Raw genomic sequence first — 15763 nt, 5'->3', positions numbered from 1 at the left:
TTTTTTAATTTAGGTGTCGAAAGCCAAAAAAATCAATGAGGTTTTGCCGACCCCTGTTAAGCCTCGACTCTTCTGCAGGAGGTTCAAGTTAGTATAGATCGAGGATTTTTGTTTTGTTTAACACATCGGTATCGATTTTAAACGGATGTAAATTTTGGCCTGAAAATCAACCAATATGCCTAAAAAACTCCAAGAAATCGATGGTGAAAACAGAAACCCGTCTAATTTGAAATTTGTTTTATCAGTATCAGGTGTCCTGTAAAAAATTCCACGCCTTCCTTACATAATACTATTGACGTCATCTTCCGGACAATTACACCTCGAGCCAAACAACTGAAAATATTCTGTAAAACAAAACTAGTAGTCATTATTCCCGCCACGCCACAACCACAATACGAACCTCTTCCTTTTTTACCTTCCATGGAAAACACGAGAATAAAACGGATTAATATTCCGCAGTTGCTAATCAAATTGTATTTCCATGTTTCGTTCCCGGATTAAGGTAGGACGTGCATAGGGTTGAATGGATTTCCTGCTACATTTTATTTTTGCGACATTCGACGTCCACCTGTTCTGACGGATCATAAACAACACCCTTGCGGCAGTCGGCTAGTTGTTACGCCTCTACAATTCGCTAGCAAAGCGGGTTATGTGCATTTCCGTCTCTCTGTATTTTTATTCGATTCAGGCTCTATTTTTCCTGCAGCAAATACGAGAAAAAACGTCATCGGAGTTATTTCATATCGTACCTGTTCATTTCTTATTGAAGCGTTATTGACTACTGCAAAAATGCGACAAGTTTTCTTACGTGTTCAGGTTTCCAGGTGATGTCGCAGTCGCTCACGCTTCGAAAGACAATTTGACCTTTTCAATTAAATTGGAGAAACGTATTGAGTGTTGCTTTGTCTATATTTTTTGCACGATAAAAGTTTCGTTTACAGACAGTGTAAAAGTTGTAAGAAACGAGCAAGAATAAAAGCCGAAACAACTGCTGCCTCCAGTCTGATATTTAGTGAATTTAGTAAATTCATGGTCCGTGAAGCGTAGCTTAATATGTCATCTAACGTTCTGCCATTTTCAATTTATTTTCCTTTTTAATCTTGCGGGCAAAGAAGGCATCCGAAGCGTCCTATATTAACATTAATCTACCGAGAAGTAAACTCGAGTCATAATAAATTTCTCGTTTATTCGTATTAATTATGGATGTCAGTTAACCACGATCGAGTTATTGCACCCTCAAATATTTAACAAGACGGTATTAAAACCGGCAATAAAGCAGGAAACGTCACCCGTTTCATCCTATTGCTGGTCGGAGAAATGAAAAAAGGAGTGAAAAAATTAGAGGTCACTGGAATGATTAAAAGGGAAACTGTAGGGAGACGCTTTTAGGAAATAAATAAAGCGCTGGTCGGTCGTCACAAGAACACCGAGTTAAGTTGCTAAAAGAAACCCTGAATGCCACAAAATTTCGCCAATAAATTTCGTGGTCGAAAAAAGTGATTTGTTTCCGCTTGTAGGTTCTTTTGTAATAAGACGCTATATTAATGGGGACGGTGTAGGGATTAGCTGGAGAATTATAGTCGAAGTTGTAATTGTTTCGTCTTTAAAGGACTGCTTTAATAATGGTAGATTTATGTTTTGGAAAGATAAATATAAAGCAAAAATGAAAATTGCTCGTAGAGTTTGTGTTTGCTATTAATGCAAGTCGACCCACGTCACGTCTCTGCTCCAAATCATAAACTTATCTCGAGTTTAGGTAAACTGGCATCTGCATTACTACATTGATGCAGACTGCGAATTGAATCATTGAATATTTATGAATATCGTCTGATATATGTAATTATTCTAACCCTGATTTGCATTCCACAAGTTTTTTTAGGACACACGGTACGAAATTACGCTTTGTGGAAAAATATTTTTCGGATGCCTTTGAACCTCCACTGTTGGTTTTTTGTCGATCGTGATCCAGTGAGTTAGTTACACTTGGTGAATTGATTTCCACTTTAAAGTTGCAGCGAGGGTTAAAAGTGCCTGTTGAATTTAAGGCTCGGATTGTATGCATCAAAATATCGAAGAAATGTCTGTCTGTCTGTCTGTTTGTCTGTATAATGTAATGACGTCACTTCAAAATTGTACATAGTAAATGGGTTTTAAATAGTATAAAATAACTTAGCCCTACACATGTAGTTTATGACGCCGTCTTGAGTTTTTACCCAAAACATCCAGATTTTTGGGAAAAAAGTCAAAATTATAAAACAATATTTTGCAATTTAATTTTGAATCGGCAAAACCGAATGCTTTGAAATCTTGTAGATGTTTTAAAGTTATGATGAGCATGATAAATGTTTAATCGAAATATATTTACTTATCCCCTCCAAAAATTTAATGACGTCAGCTAAAAATTTTGACGAATAAATCCTGCCTAAATTGTAAAAAATACTTGTAATTTATCATTCCATTCATATTATTTGGATTTCCTTATATAGGTGACTCAAGAAAAATTAATGAATGCGTGAATTTATTTTATTGATTTAATCAGGAACCACAAAACCCAATACTTTGAAATTAAGCATGGCAAATTTTTGATCAAAATGTAATTGCTCATCCCCCCTAAAAAATTTCATCACCTCAAAATTTTGCTGAGTAAATCCTATCTTAAATGTGCAAAGTATGATGAGTCAATATAACTGCACTAATATTTTTTTAGACTTGCTTATACGGGGTGTCCCAAAAATGTTAATAACTGAGTCAATTTATTTTATTGAGTAAATCAAGAATTGCAAAACTGATTACTTTGAAATCTGGCAGACATTTTGAAGTTATTGTAGGTATGGTAACTTTTTAATCAAAATGTATCTGTTTATTAATCCCAAAAAATTAATTACGTCATCTCAATTTTTTTTTACCCGCTAAGATAAAACTGATTTTAGCAAATGACATACCTTCTAAGAAAAGAGTGGGTGGGTGGGCGGGGCTAGTTGCTGCTAAGACGAGGCTGATTTTGGCAAATGACATACTCTCTAAGAAAAAAGGGGGTGGGTGGGCGGGGCTAGTACTTGCTAAGATAAAACTGATTAGTTAACGGGGTTAGTACCTATTAGAATAAGATCGATTTTGGCAAATGGCATACACTCTAGGAAAAGAGAATGTTTTTTTCCAAAAACAGAACACCAAAGTCCTCCCGAATTAAAAAAAAAACACTGCGGCATTCAAGACCTTTTTCAAATTAATAAAAAATAAGACACTAAAAGCTCAAAGATTATTTCAAGTTGATCCAGCAACAAAACATCAGATTCTTTTAAATTTATTCGAAAATAAAACACCAAGGGCCAGTTTATAGAAAGCGAATTAAAAATTTAATCCTGGGTTAATTTAACAGAGGATTAAGATGTAGAATATGAGCCCGTGCATAAGACTGATTTTGGCGAATTTGATGAGACCCTCTAAGAAAAAAAAGGGTAAAGGGTATTTCTATCTCCTTGGTGTTCTGTTTTTGGAGAATTCTGACCTGACCTGTTTTTGAGTTAATTTTGGTACCCCGTTTTTTTTTTGAAAAATTTAAAACAATCTTGAGGTCCTAAGCGTTCTTGTTTGGAAAGAATTTGAGAGTGCTTTGGGGCCTCTGGTGTTTTTCTTTATAATAATTTGATTAAATTTCGTAGAGAATACGTCATTTGCCAAAATGGGTCTTATTTTAGCTTGTACTAGCCCCGCCTACCCGCCCTCGCTTTTCTTAGGGGGTTTCTCATTTGCCAAAAACAGTTTTATCTTAGCAGATATAGACCCCTAAGAAAATAAAGGGCGGGTGGGCGGGGCTAATGCTTGCCAAGATAAGGCTACTATTGCCAAATAACATATCTTCTAAGAAAATTAAGGGGGTTGGGCGGGGCTAGTACTTGCGAAGATAAAACTGATTTTGTCAAATAGCATACCCTCGCAGAAAATAAAGGGTAGAAGGTATCTCAATCTCTTTGGTGTTCTGTTTTTGGAAAATTCAGACCTGACCTGTTTTTGAGTTAATTTTGGTACCCGGCTTTTTTTTTTGAAAAATTTAAAACAATCTTGAAGTCCTTGTTTGGAAAGAATTTGAAAGTGCTTTGGGGCCGCTGGTGTTTTTCCTTATAATAATTTAATTAAATTTGTTAGAGAATACGTCATTTGCCAAAATCGGTCTTATTTTAGCTAGTACTAGCCCCGCCCACCCGCCCTCGCTTTTCTTAGCGGGTTTCTCATTTGCCAAAATCAGTTTTATCTTAGCAGGTATTAACCCCGCCCACCCGCCCTGTCTTTCATTAGAGAATATCTCGTCTGCCAAGATCATCCGCATCTTAGCAGGAACTAGCCCCGCCCACCCGCCCTCTCTTTTCTTAGCGAGTATCTCATTTGCCAAAATCACTTTTATACTAGCAGGTACTAGCCCCGCCCACCCGCCGTCTCTTTTCTTAGAAGGTTTGTCAATTGCCAAAATCGGTCTTATTTTAGCAGGTACTAGCCTCGTCCGCCCACCCTCTATTTTCTTAGGGGAACCTCATTGGCCAAAATCAGTCTTATCTTAGCAGATACTAGCCCCCTAAGAAAATAAAGGGCGGGTGGGCGGGGCTAATGCTTGCCAAGATAAGGCTACTATTGCCAAATAACATATCTTCTAAGAAAATAAAGGGGGGTGGGCGGGGTTAGTACTTGCTAAGATAAAACTGTTATTGTCAAATAGCATACACTCTAAGAAAATAAAGGGTAGAGAATATGTCTATCTCTTTTGTGTTCTGCTTTTGTAAAATTCTGACCTGACCTGTTTTTGAGTCAATTTTTATACCCCGTTTTTTTTTTTTTTTTTGAAAAATTTAAAACAATCTTGAGGTCCTAGGTATTCTTGTTTCGAAAGAATTCGAAAGTGCTTTGGGGCCTCTGGTGTTTTTCCTTATAATAATTTGATTAAATTTCTTAGAGAATACGTCATTTGCCAAAATCGGTCTTATTTTAGCAGGTACTAGCCTCGCCCACCCGCCGTCGCTTTTCTTAGGGGGTATCTCATTTGCCAAAATCAGTTGTTCCTTAGCAGGTATTAACCCCGCCCACCCGCCCTGTCTTTTATTAGAGGATATCTCATTTGCCAAGATCACCCGCATCTTAGCAGGAACTAGCCCCGCCCACCCACCCTCTCTTTTCTTAGCGAGTATCTCATTTGCCAAAATAAGTTTTATTTTAGCAGGTACTAGACCCGCCCGCCCGCCCGGTATTTTCTTAGGGGAACCTCATTAGCAAAAATTAGTCTTATTTTAACAGATACTAGCCCCCTAAGAAAGTAAAGGGCGGGTGGGCGGGGCTAATGCTTTGCCAAGTTTAGAGGATACGTCATTTGCCGAAATCAGTCTTATTTTACCAAGCACTAGCCCCGCCCATCCGCCCTTTCTTTTCTTAGAGGAAATCTCATCTGCCAAAATCAGTTTTATCTTAGCAGGTACTAGCCCCGCCCACCCGCCCTCTCATTTCTTAGAGGATATTTCATTTGCTAAAATCACTCGTCATAGGTCTAGCCCCGCCCACATGCACGTTGTTTAGCAACAGACCTCAATTAAAAGTTAATTGCGAATTAAATTTAATTCGCTTTATATAAACCGGGTCCTGGGGTGCGATTTTGTTTCTCGATCGAAAAAAAATCGATAGCGATAAAATTTCGTTTGCTGATTGGTTGAGATGCTACATTTCTGTCACATTTCTCGATTCTGTCACGAAATCAAGTCTTCATGGAGTGAATTTTTCTTGATAGCTTTGATGAAGTGATAAATTTCGGAGACATAACCTCGAAATTTATGTCAAAATGGAAGTTCAAAATCGTAATTATGAGTTATAAGTTCTTAAGATTAAGATAATTGTAAACTTTTGAGCATTTAATAAGCTTATATACAAATAATAAATGCAAACTTTTGCATTTAAAAGCTACGCAATGACATTTATCGCGAGTGATAATTTATCACTTCGATCGAGAAACAGAATCCCACCCAGGGGTGCGATTTTGTTTCTCGATCGAAAAAAACTGGATAGCGATAAAATCTCGTTTGCTGATTGGTTGAGATGCTACCACATTTCTGTCACATTTCTCGATTCTGTCACGAAATCAAGTTTTCGTGGAGTGATATTTTCTCGATAGCTCTGAGTGAAGTGATAAATTTTGGAGACATAACCTCAAAATTTATGTCAAAATAGAAGTTCAAAATCGTAATTCTGAGTTTTAAAATTAAGGTAATTGTAAACTTTTGAGCATTTAATAAGCTTATATGCAAATAATAAATGCAAACTTTTGCATTTAAAAGCTACGCAATAACATTTATCGCAAGTGATAATTTATCACTTCGATCGAGAAACAAAATCGCACCCCAGGAGACTTAAAATCAACTGCGAACTTGAAACGTAGAGTTTTGAAAACTATGACAATTTTTGATATACCAATCATTTTTAACTGCTAAACGTTGTTGTCAAACGGCATACATATGAATGACTTCCTGAGCTTAAGCTAGGGAAGTATAGTAATCGAGTCCATCGGCGGCTTGCTCCTTTCATGTTTTCTCGACGTTTGAAGACCCCTAGAATACGATAAGAGTGGTCTCCCTTTTCCGGCTGTCTGTCGTCTGTGTCAGTTTTATTAGACAGAATGACCGTCCAGCGTTCTAATTGTTATAAAATTTTATACGTGTATTAGGAATAGCGTGTAGATGGTAAAACGCTAACCAAATGTCATTCCAAAAACTAGTCAAAGGGCGAGGGAAGTTCTGTCGAAACAACTTTCGACCAGTTTTTCTTTTAGGGTCGTGCGCAGGTTATTGTTCGGGGGCATTGTTTACTTGTGCGTTAAAAACACACTTTGTCCCATTAGGACCCCCAGAATGAGTGTGTTGGGCGTGCTATTAAGGAAATAGTTCCCAATCGTAGGCAATCGCCGATAAGCTGGATTGCCAACCGTCATTTCCTAGATTGGTCCGTTTTATCTCGAGAGATAATTAACCGATTGTGTACCGTTATTGGAAATCGATTAAAACTAGTCAATTATGTCGCTGCATCTTCGAGCTTTCACTAAAGCTCGCTATTTTATTTTTACCGATGTATTTAATAATAATGCGTAATCACAATTTTGGCGAAACACAAACACCCCAGACACCCCCGTCAATATTTACTAATGCTATATTCCCCCAGTTCCACTTGAATTTAATAAGGGTAGCTAGATAGGCGTGCAGGTAGTACGTGTGTAAACATTTCCAAAGCACTGTTTCTCTTAACGTGAAGTTAATCTCTTCGAAATTGCGTCGTTTTCGTCAAATCGCTTCCGGTAAAAGCAATAACAATAATGGGTATCATCATTTTTTTCTCTTGAATCCATCTTGTAGGGGAGGATCAGGGGTTTTTAAGAAATTGCCCTCATGAACGACTTGAAACGCTCATTCCGAGAGACCTAAAATGGATACGACTTCGCTGTAATTCATTACGTTTCTTGAGCGAGTAAATGACGGCTTGGTATCGCAGATTACCCGCTTAATCCTGCGTAAGGATAATTAGTATTGTTTTTATTTTACGTTCAAGGTACGAACACGCACACGACGTAGAACTGGAAATTGTAGGGGGGGATTTTTGCGTCAGAGTTATGTTTTATTGAAACCCGAGTTTTATTACGTTTTTACATACAAAGGTCACAAATAAATCGAAAAATAAAATTTTATTTTTTGTCTACGACGTGTTCACGGTCAGGTCAAAATTTATGGCGCCATCCTGGTATACAATGCGAAATAAGATGCGAAATGAGATCTAAAGTATGTCAACACTTGGAGAGTGCACAAACAAGTAAATTAATCGTTAATTTGCGAATTCGGAATGCGGATTTCGTTTATGAATTTTTACCAGTGCCAGATGTCTCCGAAATGAATATTGTCGTATATTTTATAGATATCGAACAGATGCATGAATACACTATCAAAGAGACAATTTGCAACAAATCATGTGCACATGTCGCAGCCCATGAAAGATGCTTCCGAACCGTATTGGAACGCACATAACACGCTGAACAATAGCCTTGTATTTTGATAGGTGCAATTTTTCTCCCGAGTTATGGCATTATTTTTGAAGGAAAGCGCTTTTCCTCGAATTTGTTTTGAAAAACGTTCCACATTATTTGCAAAACTAGCACTCTTCGGTTAATTAATCCATTAAATGTGAATTGTAACGAAGCGATAAAGCGTTTTTGTCGACGAAGATCATGTCCTCGGAGGTTTAATTTCGACTGAAATGTTTTATTAAAATCAGACAAGCTACAGAGGATGAAATTCGCTAGATTAAATTAAATTTATCTTTTTTCTCGTTCGATATTTCGAATGCGATTTAAATTGAGAAAATTGATTTATTTACACTTCGTTTAGCTTTCTTTCCCCGACAAAAAGAGCGAGGCGTTTCTGTTTTATATTGCCGGTATTAGCGATGTTGAGGACGTTAATTTCGCGTAATTTGCTGTGTAGTGACGGATTGCGTCGCCGAACAGAGAAAAAAAGTCATTCAGACGTAGTAATTATCATCTTGTTGACACTCGTTGTTTGCACGAAAAATGAGTCTGTTAGACATTAAAAAATTAATTAAAACGATTCCCCGTATTTTTGAGTTCTTAATTTCGTATTTTGTTTCATGAATTAATTAAACTTATTTGAAGCATTGTTTCCGCCCTTTTTCCAGCTAAAGCGTTTAAGAAATATTTAGCACTGTTTGCGTAATTTCAGCTGCCGGCTAACTGCATATAGTTCAGAATCGCATTAAAACTTCGGAATTAGTTGTGAACGCTGCACTTTACCTCAAAAAGTACACCAAAACTGGACATCCACCGAGTTTACGTGAAGTTGACTAATTACTTTACTGTGTATACAACTGCATTTGTTCTTGTTTCTTGTAAAAGCATGAATCATTAATAAACTGCAACACTCGTAACATTGCTGTTTGCACAAGAGTTATAGTCGGGTCTAGTCGCTTTTTGTTACAACGAATCATCAATGTTACATACCGTTTATACAGAGAATATAGAGAAGCGTCATAGATTAAATTAAATGACGGTTGAGGACTCCTCGACTTATGTTGGCAACAGTGTTTATTTGTAACTATAACTAGGAATAAAATTAACTACAATAGAAAAAATGTCATAATATTTTTAACGACGCGTTTTGCTTTAATTCAGGTCACACGAATTACAGTTCGTCGTCTGAGAACTTGTTTGATCTACAGACCAGAGCGCACTCAGGCCAATGTCGACTCTAAGCGTTCGGAAACGATTTGATTTATAAGCCATGATCCGTGATCTGATACACATCCTAACCGGTTTCGACCATAATTTCTTGCTGTTTCAACCTTCGAATTCTCAGTTTTTCGAAAGTTTAGTTTGGAGACTTTTCAGTTTACTCCTATTTATTAATAAATTTTTGGATTTTACGATTTCTCAATTTTTCGATTTCTCGGTTTTTAGTTTAATTTTACGATTTTTTAATTTTTGACTTTTATAAACTCTTTATTTGTCGATTTTTCAATTAGTTGATTTTTCAGGTTTTTTGGTTTTTCAATTTTTCTATTTTTTCAGGTTTCGATTTTTCAATTTCACATTTTTGATTTTTCGATTTCTCAATTTTTCAATTTTTTAATTTCTCAGTTTTTGGACATTTCAGTTGTGGGATTTTTCAGTTTACTTGTTATTCAATTTTTCGATCTTACGGTTTTGCAGGTTTTTGATTTTTCAATTTTTCGATTCTTTAGATTCTCAGTTTTTGGATATTTCAGTTTTGGGATTTTTCAGTATTTCGATCCGTCAGTTTTTCTTTCATTTTTCAGTTTTTCGATATTTCGCTTTTGGGATTTTTCAATATTTCTGTTCTTCGACTTTTCCATTTTTGACTTCCGGATTTTTCGATGTGTCGACTTTTTACTTTATCGATTTTTAAATTTTAGATTTCTCAGTTTTTTGGTATTTTAATTTTTCAATAGTTTAAATTTTAGATTTCTCGATTTCTCGATTTTTCATTCGAGCTCTTCCATATTTCAATTTTTCAAATGTTTCGCCTTCTTAATATTTCGATTTTTCGACTTCCCGGTTTTAGGTTTTCTGTTTTTCAATTATCGTTTTTTCAATTTTTCGATTTTTGAATTTTAGATTTTTCAGTTTTTTGATATTTTAATTTTTAAATATTTAAAATTTTAGATTTTCCGATTTTTCGATTTTTCATTTCTATTCTTCGATATTTCAGTTTTTCAAGTTTTCGAAGTTTTCAAATGTTTGATTTCTTAATCCATCGATTTTTCGACTTCCCGGTTTTAGATTTTCTCTTTTTCAACTGTCGTTTTTTTAAATTTTCGATTTTTCAATTTTTAAAATTTTCATTTATAAACTGTCAATTTTTACAATTTTTCGATTAATCGATGTTTTGATTTTCCCATTTCTTGACTTCCGAGGGTTTCCATATTCCTGTTCTTCAATTCTTTAATTTTTCGATTTTTCAGGTTTTTGATTTTTCATTTTTTAGTTATTTAGGGTTTCGATTTTTCGACTTTACTTTTTTGATTTTTCGATTCCTCAATATTTCGACTTTTTAGGTTCTCAGTTTTTGGATATTTCAGTTTTTCGATATTTCAGTTTTGGGATTTTTCAATATTTTGATTCTTCGACTTTTCGATTTTTGGCTTCTGGAGTTTTCGAAGTGCGGATTTTCTTACTTTTTCGATTTTTCAATTTTTCGATTGCTTAATCTTTCGATTTTTCGACTTCCCGGTTTTAGATTTTCTGTTTTCAATTGTCGTTTTAATTTTTATTATTTTTCAACGTTTTGATTTCCCGATTTAGTTCCCCATTTTTAGTTTTTCTTTCAATTTTCAGTTTTTCGATATTTCAGTTTTGGGATTTTTCAATATTTCTTTTGTTCGACTTTTCGATTTTTGACTCCTGGATTTTTAGATGTGTCGATTTTTTTTACTTTTTTAATTTTTAAATTTTAGATTTTTAATTTTTAAAATTTTAGATTTTTCGATTTCTCGATTTTTTATTTCAGTTCTTCGATATTTCTATTTTTTCCAGGTTTTCGGATTTTTCAAATATTTCGATTTCTTATTCTTTTGATTTTTCGACTTCCCGGTTTTAGATTTTCTGTTTTTCAATTGTCAATTTGTCAAATTTTCGATTTTTTAATTTTTCAAATTTCACTTTTATAAACTCAATTTTTCGATTTTTCAATTAATCGATGTTTTGATTTTCCCATTTCTTGACTTTCGAGGGTTTCCATATTCCTATTCTTCAATTCTTTAATTTTTCAGTTTTCAGGTTTTTGATTTTTCATTTTTTAGTTTTTTTAAGGTTTCAATTTTTCGACTTCAGTTTTTGGATTTTTCGATTGCTCAATTTTTCGACTTTAGGTTCTCGATTTTTGGATATTTCAGTTTTCGAATTTTCAGGTTTTTCATTTTTCAGTTTTTTTTTCAATTTTTCAGTTATTCGATATTTCAGTTTTGGCATTTTTCAATATTTCGGTTCTTCGACTTTTCGATTTTTGGCTTCTGGAGTTGTCGATGTGTCGATTTTTTTACTTTTTCGATTTTACAATTTTTCGATTGCTTAATTTTTCGATTTTTCGACTTCCCGGTTTTAGATTTCCTGTTTTCAATTGTCGTTTTAAATTTTTCGATTTTTCAATGTTTTGATTTCCTGATTTAGTTTCCCATTTTTAGTTTTCCTTTCATTTTTCAGTTTTTCGATATTTCAGTTTCGGGTTTTTCAAAATTTCGATTCTTCGACTTTTCGATTTTTGACTCCTGGATTTTTCGGTGTGTCGATTTTTTACTTTTTCGATTTTTAATTTTTAGATTTTTTAATTTTTAAAATTTTAGATTTTTCAATTTACCGATTTTTCATTTCAGTTCTTCGATATTTCAATTTTTCCAAGTTTTCGAATTTTTCAAATGTTTGGATTTCTTAATCATTTGATTTTTCGACTTCCAGGTTTTAGAATTTCTGTTTTTCAATTGTCATTTTGTCAAATTTTCGATTTTCTAATTTTGCAAATTTAACTTTTAAAAACTCTCGATTTTTAGAGTTTTCAATTAATCAATGGTTTGATTTTCCCATTTCTTGACCTTCGAGTGTTTCGATTTTCCTGTTCTTTAATTTTTTGATTTTTCAGGTTTTTGATTTTTCAATTTTTCGATTTTTAAGGTTTCTATTTTTCGACTTCACTTTTTTGATTTTTCAATTTTTCAGTTTTTAGGTATTTCAGTTTTAGGATTTTTCAATATTTCAATTCTTCAGCTTTTCTATTTTTGACTTCGGGATTTTTCGATGTGTCTACCTTTTTACTTTTTTGATTTTTCAATTTTTGGATTTTTAAATTTTAGATTTGTCAATCGTTTCTTTTTCGAATTTGACTTTTATAAACTCTCAATTGTTCGATTTTTCAATTAATCAATGTTTTGATTTTCCCATTTCTTGACCTTCGAGTGTTTTGATTTTCTTGTTCTTCAATTCTTTAATTTTTTGATTTTTCAGGTTTTTGATTTTTGGATTTTTAAGGTTTCTATTTTTCGATTTCACTTTTTTGATTTTTCGATTTTTCTGTTTTTAGATATTTCAGTTTTAGGATTTTTCTATATTTCAATTCTTCGGCTTTTCTATTTTTGACTTCTGGATTTTTCGATGTGTCAATTTTTTACTTTTTCGATTTTTAAATTTTTAATTTTTTAATTTTTAAAATTTTAGATTTCTCGATTTTTCATTTCAGTTCTTCGATATTTCAATTTTTCCAAGTTTTCGAATTTTTCAAATGTTTCTATTTCTTAATCTTTTGATTTTTCGACTTCCCGGTCATTTTGTCAAATTTTCGATTTTCTAATTTTTCAAATTTGACTTTTATAAACTCTCAATTTTTCGATTTTTCAATCAATGTTTTGATTTTCCTATTTCTTGACCTTCGAGTGTTTCGATTTTCCTGTTCTTCAATTCTTTAATTTTTTGATTTTTCAGGTTTTTGATTTTTTTAATTTTCGATTTTTAAGGTTTCTATTTTTCGACTTCACTTTTTTGATTTTTCGATTTTTCAGATTTTAGATATTTCAGTTTTAGGATTTTTCTATATTTCAATTGTTCGCCTTTTTTATTTTTGACTTCTGGATTTTTCGATGTGTCTACCTTTTAACTTTTTTGATTTTTCAATTTTTGGATTTTTAAATTTTAGATTTTTCAGTCTTTTGTTTTTCAAATTTGACTGTTATAAACTCCCAATTTTCCGATTTTTCAATTAATCAATGTTTTGATTTTCTCATTTTTTGACCTTCGAGTGTTTCGATTTTCCTGTTCTTCAATGATTTTTCGATTTTTAAGGTTTCTATTTTTCGACTTCACTTTTTTGATTTTTCAATTTGTCAGTTTTTAGATATTTCAGTTTTAGGATTTTTCAATATTTTAATTCTTCGGCTTTTCTATTTTTGACTTCGGGATTTTTCGATTTTTCAATTTTTGGATTTTTAAATTTTAGATTTTTCAATCTTTTCTTTTTCAAATTTAACTTTTATAAACTCTCAATTTTTGGATTTTTCAATTAATCAATGTTTTGATTTTCCCATTTCTTGACGTTCGAGTGTTTCGATTTTCCTGTTCTTCAATTCTTTAATTTTTTGATTTTTCAGGTTTTTGATTCAAGTTTTCGATTTTTAAGGTTTCTATTTTTCGATTTCACTTTTTTGATTTTTCGATTTTTCAGTTTTTAGATATTTCAGTTTTAGGATTTTTCAATATTTCAATTCTTCGGCTTTTCTATTTTTGACTTTTGGATTTTTAAATTTTGGATTTTTCAATATTTTGATATTTTAATTTTTCAGTATTTCTTAATCTTTCGATTTTTCGACTACCTGGTTCTGTTTTTTAATTTTTCGATTTGTTAATTTTTCATTCCCGATTTATCGAGATTTGGTTGTTCAGGTTTTCGATTTATCAGTTTTTCAATTTTTTATTTTGGGCTATTTCGGTTTCTTAGTTTTTCCAGTTTTCCATTTTTTCGTTTTTTGATTTTTCCGCTTTTCCAGTTTTTCAACTTTTAACTTTTTGTTTGTCGATTTCTCTATTTTTCGATTTTTCGACTTCATCACTTTTCGATTTCTCGTTCTTTTGATCTTTCAGTCTCTCAATTTTTCAATTTTTCGAATTTTTAATTTTTTTGATTTCTCGATTCATCGAGATTTGGATTTTTCGATATTTTGATTGTCAATTTCTCAATTTATAAATTGTTGTATTTTAACTTTTCGATTTTTCGATTTTGGCCTATTTCGGTTTCTCAATTGTTCGACTTTACGACTCCACGATTTCTTGATCTTTTGATTTTTCGATTTTCCAATTTTTCGATGTTTCGATTTTTGAGTTATCCGATTTTTTGAATTTGGAAGTTTCAATTTCTCGATTTTTCGTTATTCGATTTTTAAATTTTAGATTTTTGAATTTTACATTTTTTCGATTTTCAGTTCTTCGATATTTGCATTTTTCAATGTTTCGGTTTTACGATTTTTTAAGGTTTTGTGTTTCCAAAACATTTTTCCGAAAAAAATCCATTGAGTTATTACGATTTCAACAATATTCTTAGTTTAAGACGTTTTGCTAGTATAAAACACAAATAAAGAATTAATTCTTAGTTAAACAAAATATGTAAAATCATCTAAATATGTACCAAAAATATTCACTTTGTCGTTATAAAAACCGACCAAACAACTATTTCCCGCAGAAATTATAGTCCAAACCAACCAAATCGCTTCTGAACGCTTAGAGTCGACATTGGCCTGAGCGCCGTCTGGTCTGTAGATCAAACAATTTCTCAAACGACGAGTTGTAGTGAAACAAGTTTTTTTATTGGCATCGACTATTTAAATTTGGCGCTTGAGGACTCCAATGTCAATAAGGGTGGTTTTGCAAAATCAGCCTGTATGTCTCATCTACATTAATCTATGGTTTATACATCTATCTAGTTCAGTGGTATGTAATTTTCGGGCATTGTTATTCAATATTTTTCTTCTTAAATCGATACAGAGTTCTTTGTTGCGTGCTCTAAATTACACGTTTTGACGCTAAATACATAGGGGTGTTGCCACGATGAAATATCCATCACGTGGTTAACCGTACCGTAAAATTCCCATTCCCCCCGATTCCAAAAAAATACACAGGTCATTCCTACAAAAGGACTTTTGTTCCATGTTTAATTGCACTTATTGTCGTATCGCATGCCAACCCCCCACTTTGCGTCCTAAACGCCGCGCCACTTTTTTACGGCCGTCGAAAATTATCTGCATCCGTGCGGACCCTCGACCCTTCCAAACCTATTCAAGACCGTGTCTCTTTTGTTTCAGTCGAAAGCGGCCTTCTAGTCATGATGAGGTGAAGTAATCTCGAGGATGCTCATCCGGCTGAACCGAGGTGGCCCACGGCGGGCCGCCTTCTACGCCATCCTTCTACTATTTGTGGCCGCCATCCTACTCCGCATCGGTATCCTTTGCCTAACTGAGGACGAGCCCGCATCGGCGATGCTCTCGCCGAATAAGTACGTGGTGGGCCCGGACCACAAAGCGTACGAGTACAACCGCGACATGCCGCTTATCTTTATAGGCGGTGTGCCGCGATCCGGCACGACTCTCATGCGTGCCATGCTAGACGCCCATCCGGATGTGAGGTAAGAACTTTGGACGCGTTATTAAATTCGGGCCCGGCCCCGACTTCCTAATTTAATGG

General features: G+C 33.8%; 1 protein-coding gene across 1 annotated transcript in view; it reads left to right on the top strand.

Annotated features, from left to right (window-relative positions):
• Positions 1-15763, top strand: part of Tpst (Tyrosylprotein sulfotransferase) — a 210398-nt gene that overhangs the window by 141581 nt on the left and 53054 nt on the right. The window contains exon 4 of the mRNA XM_064068168.1: positions 15385-15704. Within this exon, the coding sequence (XP_063924238.1) occupies positions 15430-15704 (275 nt within the window). The 5' untranslated portion in view covers positions 15385-15429. The remainder of the gene's footprint in view (positions 1-15384; positions 15705-15763) is intronic.

This window comes from Zophobas morio, unplaced genomic scaffold (genome assembly GCF_036711695.1).
Source record: "Zophobas morio isolate AGI-343-1 ecotype UQ-CSIRO unplaced genomic scaffold, CSIRO_AGI_Zmor_V1 ptg000004l, whole genome shotgun sequence".
NCBI lineage: Eukaryota > Metazoa > Arthropoda > Insecta > Coleoptera > Tenebrionidae > Zophobas > Zophobas morio.
The sequence above is the reverse complement of the archived record's forward strand: the minus strand, read 5'-3'. Positions and strand labels throughout refer to the sequence as shown.